The sequence below is a fragment of the Juglans regia genome, chromosome 11 (assembly GCF_001411555.2).
Source record: "Juglans regia cultivar Chandler chromosome 11, Walnut 2.0, whole genome shotgun sequence".
Taxonomy (NCBI): Eukaryota; Viridiplantae; Streptophyta; class Magnoliopsida; order Fagales; family Juglandaceae; genus Juglans; species Juglans regia.
This window is the reverse complement of record NC_049911.1, coordinates 3,494,078-3,501,993: the sequence shown is the minus strand read 5'-3', so window position 1 is coordinate 3,501,993 and position 7,916 is coordinate 3,494,078. Positions and strand designations below refer to the sequence as shown.

The 7,916-nt window shown below is 35.5% G+C and overlaps 1 protein-coding gene across 2 annotated transcripts; it reads right to left on the bottom strand.

Annotated features, from left to right (window-relative positions):
• Positions 1–6,049: 6,049 nt before the first annotated feature.
• On the bottom strand, positions 6,050–7,376 carry LOC108987840 (transcription factor bHLH149). Of its 2 annotated transcripts, none has more exons than XM_035695496.1 (2): positions 7,163–7,181; positions 6,050–7,026 (listed from the first exon to the last, which is right to left on the bottom strand). In XM_035695496.1, the coding sequence occupies exon 2, from the start codon at positions 6,960–6,962 to the stop codon at positions 6,369–6,371; it is 594 nt and encodes a 197-aa protein (XP_035551389.1). In that variant the 5' UTR covers positions 6,963–7,026; positions 7,163–7,181; the 3' UTR covers positions 6,050–6,368. The 2 variants fall into 2 exon arrangements, with proteins under 2 accessions (XP_035551389.1, XP_018816410.2); XM_018960865.2 differs by having other exon boundaries at positions 6,052–7,030; positions 7,167–7,376.
• Between the last annotated feature and the right edge of the window lie 540 nt (positions 7,377–7,916).

The window sequence follows — 7,916 nt, the reverse complement described above, 5'->3', positions numbered from 1 at the left end:
AGTCTATATATAAATAAATTATATATAAATACATATATATAAAAATTATAAATAGTCTAGTTTGAATTAGGGGTTAAAAAATAAGTTTGTAGTTTGAAAAAAAAAAAAAAAACACAGGCCGAAATATCGGCCAGTACCAGCCAAAATATAAGCCGGTATAGGCCGAAATTTAGTTCGGTACGACAGGTATTTTAGCCGGTACGGAACAGATATAGTACCTGTACCAGCTGGACGGTCGAAACGAAAAATTTTGACCGTACCGGTCGGTACGGTATGAAATTTAAAACACTGGCTGCACCACCAAACCACCAAACTCACATATAAACTTCTTCTATAAACGGCTCAAAGGAGCTAGTGCTATTCCCAGGCCATGGATGATCAGTACGTACGTACATGTTGAGCTTGATCTTGTCATGTGTAGTGGCAGCGGAATTAGCTAGGCTTTAGAAATTAGAATAGCAACCACCATGATTCCTGTTTCAGTCCTATCCAAAATGTGCATGTATGAAATAGAAATACAATGAGTTGATGTAAAGGCAAGTGTAGTAGACCGTGGTGTTATTGTAGATGCCCATATTGCAGAGTTAAGGTCTGCCCTCGAAAAGCCTTTTGTTACTCCTCTTGTCACATTTGATATTAAGTGCATTCCAAATTACAATGGTGCAGCTTTGCTGATCCTTTGTGTTGATCATTTACTGAATCTATCAAGAAGTTTTTGAGTGACGAGAGTGTGTGTTTTGTGGGTATGGGAGTTAAGAATAAAGTAAAGAAGATACTGCTATGGCCGCAGATGAAGGGTTGTAAGACTGGTGTAGAGCTGGGTCATTTGGCTGCTAGGGTTCTTAAGAAGCCCAATATTGATGGGTGTACTACTGGTTTCTTTGAGTTAGCAAGTGAAGTTGGGCTGCACATTCATGAGGACCCAAAAAGTGCAAGTTTCTCAGACTGGGGTGCTAGGGTTTTCTCTCATGAACAGGTCAAGTATGCCATTCATGTGGTCTTATTTTCTTTTGTGGGCTTGTATATCTTTTGTCGTTTGAGGTTTTGGGTTATTGGTGTTTTAACTTTCTCTAGTGTTCTTGTGGAGAAAATTGCTATTAAGGCTAAATAAATCAAATCTTTCAAAAGAAGCTCTCATGATCAGATGGTCTGTCTGTACGTAGTTAAAATTGCTTGGGGGAGATATATATACATGATTGTCATGTGAATTTAATCTTTTAAGACTGACTCATCAGTTCTACATTTCTTAACAAGAAATTGATGTGAATTTTAAATTTTCAATCTTGAATCTATATGCATTTTGTATTTTTTTTCCACAAATATAAATTATTCTGTAATAAATGATTCGCTAGAAAGTAAATTATTTCCAAAAAAAAAACAAAGTGCATTTTACTGTTTTGGGTTTCCAGTCAATTAAATGCAAAAACAAAGTAAAATAGACTCAAATATGAGATACAAAGTGGAGTGGATAACCTAAATTATGTATGCATAATAATATACAATGAAAAATTCTAGACAGAAGCTCATATCCTACATTCATTTAAAAATATGTCATTTTACTTTTTTACTCACATAATAAAAATAATTTCAGACATATTTGTAAGTAAAATAAGATAAAAAGATAAAATAATATGTTTTTAAGTGAGTGTCCAATATGTGAGGTTTGAATAATGCTACTCATCATCTCAACTTCTATCATCCTTTTATCATTTTATGATGTGGTATTAGGTGATTAAAAATTATTTATTATATTTCACTTGTAAATTTATTATTTAATGTCATATTATGAAATGATGAGAAGATGATACGAGTTGAGATGATAAATAAATTTTTTCGTCAAGTTTATGGATAGTACTGTTCATATACAATAAGCAAGCAGAGCAAGAAAGAATTTAATGAGGGGTCATTTTCCCAGCCACAGAAGAACCACGTGTGGCAAAATAACAACTGGGACCCCAAATCAACCACATATATATGATGGATGTTTGGGTCAACTTTTTCTTTTGGTCACAAGACAAAGGAATCACGATGGAGGAGGACATTGTGCTAATGGATAGAGCCACGAGGTTCATTTATTTTACTTATTTATTTATGAATAGCACCACACCAAACAGACAACACACAATGTTGTTGTAAACTTTTGTAGGACTACCCAAAAAGTCTGATTTGACACAAGTTTTTGTCTCTCGTTCCTCTGCTAACTGGGGGGGACCCAACAACCCCAAGATGTGTGTTCGTGACCAAAGTTTCTGGGGCTGCCACAAGGATGGATGGATCGATGGATGGGTGGGTTGTTGTTGGACTTTGACAACTCAAAAGTGTTTTCTCTATTGTCGTTTTGTGCTTTGTTTTGTTCACTTTTCACCCACTCTGTTTCTGTTTTAGTGATATTTGGGATGCAATCTCTGGGTTAAGAGTTCATCCATAATACCCCCAAAGTACTCTCTAGGCCTCAAGATGTGAAAATAGAAACCCAAGTCTGTCTTTAATAGGCATTGAAACAGAGTGAAGAATTGAGAATTCTTTCTTATTATGTTCATCATTGGCATTATAACTCTTGTCAAAGACCTCATAATCTCTTTTAAAATGAAGTTCTGAACTTTGAAACCCAAACCCCACACGCATGAAAAAATAAATAAAAATAAAATAAAAGACATTAGAACTTTCACAGAGAAGATGAGAATATTGCAGAAAAAATGGAAAAAAAAAAAAAAACTATTGGGGGGGGGGGGACTTTGATCTACATTGTGATACGTGGCGTGGTGGAAGTGCAATGATGGTGCCAATGTGTCATAATCAAGTTCCAATGTGCCAATGTTGACATGTGGCGTGTCGGCTAGTGGTTGTAAAACCCAATCACTTTCTGCCACCTGACCCTAACTTTGGAGGTCATCAAGAAAAACAAGTTGGCATGTGATGTCCTTGTTAACAAGACAGACAAATTAAGCACTTAACCATTTCTATCCTATGCTATATGTGAATCTGGTTTGTCTGTTTTGTTATCTAAGAATGATCTACACTACACTGTCAACAGAAAAAGCAAATGAAAGGAAGAATTAAAACATTAGAATCTTTCATTTAGTCAAAGATTGCAGGACAAATCCAAAAATCATTACCATTCTCTGTGACATGAAGAGATGTGGTGAGGATTGTCAAAAGGCAGCCTAGGTATGGAATTCATTGGAGTAGATACTGCAGCTGCACACTTTTAAATAAATTGAGAGTACATATCTAGATATGTCGCCTGGGAGAACCAAAAACAATGTTATCACTAGAGAAACTGACATGAAATTTAACATGAGCTTTAAATGTTGCACCTAAGATTCAGAAACTTATGCTGCTGTTAGTAAATAGACATGTACCTTCTTCAGAACACAGATATGCGGGATCTCAATATTCTATTGTTCATCCATAGTTCATTCAAAATCATAGTTTTCAAGCCTCACTTGACTCTTAGCTGTTGCTAGGCAAATAAGTATTTTTAGAGAAACCACTTGTAACTTTGTCTCATCATTATAATTTTTTTAAATTAGATAAAATAAATAATTTAATTTTTTTAAATTTTAAAATAAAAATAATATTAAAAAATATATTCTAACAATATTTTATTCAACTTTTAACTTTAATATCATCTCATCTGTAAAAAAAAAAAAAAAACCCTACAAACTAGCTAATAGCTACATTCACGCATGGGAATTTTCCAAATCTACCATAGGATTTATTCAAGACAATGAAAGAAGATGGGGAAAGGGGGGGTTGTTAAATGAAGGCACATGGATGCATGTGAATTATGGTTGTGTATAGAAAGGAAAAAATCAATGAAAGCAACAGAGACAATTGTGATTTGTTTGGACAGGCAAGCTCACAATAAAAACAACATGTGTGGTCCTTTCGATTGATTCAACAATGTTGGCTCCCAAAACCCTTACGAAGGAGGAGGATGCAATTCTTCCTCTACCTGTCTCGATCTGAACCTCGACGGCTGGGCAGTCTCGGTTGCGCACGTGTTTGCCCTTCAAACTGGGAAAAAAGGGTGTTATGACTCACTCATGGAGACGCCATTTCTTACTCTTGAGTCTTGACAACTGTGGGGTGGTTCGGTCCCCAAAATGCCTTGTCTTGCACCAATACTGTTTTGTTCCCATAAAAATCTTTTCTTATGATAGAGATGAAGAGTATCAAGAATCTTTGTAATCTTTTAAATAAATATTTTTTATAATTTTAAAAAAGATGAAAAAAAAAATACAATTTGTAGACTCGTAATATTAATATCTCGTAGATCCCATGGAACAATTAAGGTAATCTTACTTATTATTTTAATTTTAATTTTTTTTTATTATATTTTATTTATAAATTTAATATTTAAAATCGTATTATGAAATGGTAAAATGATGATAAAAAGATAAATCCTGAATAAATTTTTTTAAAAATAAACAAGGAAGAAAACAAATGAAAATAGTCTTAAAATGTCAATGTGAAAGGGTTTTTGGAACTCACATGCAAGCCATTGTATGGGGGTGGGGTCAGGGGTCAGAAGCACTAGAAATTGTAGGGCCTATAGGGCACATGATGTGAGGCTGGCTTTCATAAGACCAGTTTGGCCTTTGCGCTAACTTTTGGGATTTGGGAGTTAAAACCATTCCCATTATAACTAGCAATTTCGTATAATATCCAAATCTACAAGAGGATCTCACTGTCAACTTTCACCTATTAACTTCACTTTTCTTTTTCCTTTAAAAAAAAAAATCTTCTCTTCACGTGCTCGAGCCGATACCAAAGTTTATCACATTGTTGGCTTCATTCATGTCGGGGAAGGCTTAGCTTTTTGGCACACAAAAATCTATTGTATACAAGATGGTCTTATTTAGAGGAGAAGGGTCATATGTGAGTGTCTCTTATAACTATTAAAAAACAGCACGGTCAAAACAAAGGAGCCTACTATATAAACAAACAGAGTTCTATATTGAAAAATGTAACGTCTGCACATAGAGTTTATAAAAAATAATTTAATAACTGACGTGACTTAATATAATACAGTAAATCTACTTTGCAATGAAAAGAGTTTTGCAACATGATGGATCTGCATCAAAATGTAAACTTTGTTGTGTAAAATTCTTTATGTAGATAAAAAAAAAGGTTCTTGTAGACAGTGTTGGCAACTGTGGAAGGACATGGTGGCACTTCCAACCGTTGATAGAAGACGGTGTGGGTATGATCCAGGGTCGAATTATTCTAAAAACCTTGGTTGCCTATAGAAAGGTTAAAAAAAAGGAAAAAACATGACGAGGGAGAACAACAATATTTGAAGGACCTGTCCAGTAATAATTTCTTAATTCCTCCTAGTGGGGGGGAGAAACAAAGAAGACATTGGAAGTTTAATGCCAACACATATGTATATGGTAACTGATTGTGAACAGCAATGGGGACATTAAAATCTGATTGCCATAACTTGTCAGGAAACATTCTACAGTCAGTAATGGGTAAAAACCAGAACTCCTTTGTTTTGAGTAGAAGCAATAAAAATGGGCAAAATCAATGTAAGACCAAGCTGTCTTTTAGGCAAAATATAAACAACAAACAAATTGTGAAGCGCACGGCAGAAGAGGGGATAGGGCATCCCAACAAGAACTCATTACAATTATTTCAGAAATGCAAATAAAAAATAGAGACAAATGAAGGCTTTGGTCATGGATTTCTTTGGCCTAGTAGGGACAGGTTTTATGCACTTTTGGTACTGTATCTCTCTTTCTTACATTAATGCCTAAAGCCATTTACTATGATGACTTTGTATAACAAATCTTACAATTTGGTATGTTTTCTGTTTGGAATTTAAGGAAATGCTCCTTTTGAGGCCCACACTTCCTTGAAGCTCTCTGTAACTTTTTTTTTTTTTTTTTTCTTAGATCTAAAAGAGTAACAAATAATTAATTTTCTTTCTACTTGAACGAAAACACTATGGATTGATTATTGATTCATACAAAGGAAACAGATTGGCAAAAAATAAGGAATTATTGAACAACTTTTGGACAATTAACTTTATTAAAAACAAATTTTGCCGGACAAAATCTGTCGACGGTTGGCTCCCCTCGTGATTACAAGTTCCAAACAAAACCCCCCAAAAACTTTAATCGTGCAGACATACCTGTTCGAAGAGAATCAAATTGGGTAGCATAGCATATTCAATTCAATTAAAGAATAAATTATCTTAAAAAAATTAAAGATAGTGGATGGAGCTCCAAAGGAAGAAAAAGTCATGTACAAGATGAAATGCATGAATTTATAAATTCATAAAACAATATTTAAAGGGGGAAAATTAAAGGGGGAAAAAAAAAAAAAGTAAGGACACCTGGCACGGTAAAGCCAAGGCCTTAGGAGTCAGAGGTCGAGGCGAGCCGGTCGACCGGCGAACCGGTGAGGAGCTCGGTGAGTGCGGCCATGGCTCGGACCTGCATCTCCAAAGCCGAAATGTAATCGGTCGTTTCTTCCAAAAGGTTCGGGAACGAGACTTTCCGACAACCGGGAACCAAACGGCTCAGTACCTTCACTTTCCTCTGCAGAGCCGGTATAAACCGCTTCTTCTCTGGCATCTTCGACCGGATAGAGCCTGTCACCTTCGCCAACCTCGCCTTCTTGTGCTTCTTGTTGTTGTGAGCGAGTCTCAACCTGAGCCGACTCGCCAGAATCGCCCGGCTCCACCGAGTCCTACCCTTGGCCGCCACGGCCAGAACCCGGTCCGCCGCATCTTGGATGTCGCGGCCAGAGGATACCTTATTCACAGGCGAGGAATTCCGGCGGACCTGCCGGATAGCCTCAAAAAGCTTTGTGGAGTAGATCCTCTGCTCCGATTCGGATCTCCATCTGGTGTGGTCTATCGTATCCGGATCTCGCAGTTCGTCCCCGGTTTTCCTCCTCTTTATTCGCTTCGACTCCTCAAAATTCGTCTCGGATATGGAAGACGCCATGGAAAGCAATCCAACAGCAACCTTTGGGAGTGCGAAAGCTCACAACAAACTTGCTAATAAGTATATACCTGCGGATCACCAAAAACAAGAAGCTGTTAAAAGAATGGCCAGATATCGATTTACTAGACGACATCGATAAAACAAATTCTGTATCAGTAAAGCATGATTCAAAAGAATCTGGCTCGGAATGTATATAGAACATACCTCTGAAGAGGAGGAGGAGAAGGAAGAGAATAGAGATGGCAAATAGTTTAGGAGTGAGATAGGGCTGGGTCTCGTGGAAGTTTCAGTTTTGTGTCTCTCAGAGAGAGAGAGAGAGAGATGGTAGGGAAGAAGCGAAGAAACAAAGGCAGGCTGAAAGGCGTGGATAGTGTTTAAAAAGCAATCACGGGAAGAGAACCACGCGGCGTTACGAAGAGAATTTGAAAATTGGTTGGTTTCGAGAATCATTCCACTCGTCTCAATTTATTATAATTTTTTAAAATTTTTATATAAAATTTAATAAATAATTTAATTTTATAAATTTCATAAATAATAATAATATTAAAAATAATATTTTATTCAAATTATCTAAAATATCTCAACTCTCCAGACAAAAATTTAATTGAGAAATTAGAAACTGAGTTTATGTGATTTTATAATCGAAATTCGTTTTCAATTTTTGTAATTTAGTATTTATGCAAATTTGGTTTATAAATTGACATCTATACGCCATATGTCAATCTCGCATATTGATGCACGTGTCAGCCAACCAAAGATTAAAGTTTAGGTATCGTTTTTTTAAAATTGAATACACAAAGTCTCGAAATAAAAATCATCATACTGAATTTGAATTTAATCCTTAAAAATAACAAAATATATAATTAAAAGTTTCATTATTCTTCTTTTCTTTTATTTCTTTTTATTCTCCACCTAAAAGGAATAATGATATACATGCAATTTTTTTACAATTAT

What these genes read in the sequence shown, in the direction of transcription:
- LOC108987840 (XM_018960865.2), bottom strand. Translation starts at nt 6,962, where the DNA reads ATGGCGTCTTCCATATCCGAGACGAATTTTGAGGAGTCGAAGCGAATA.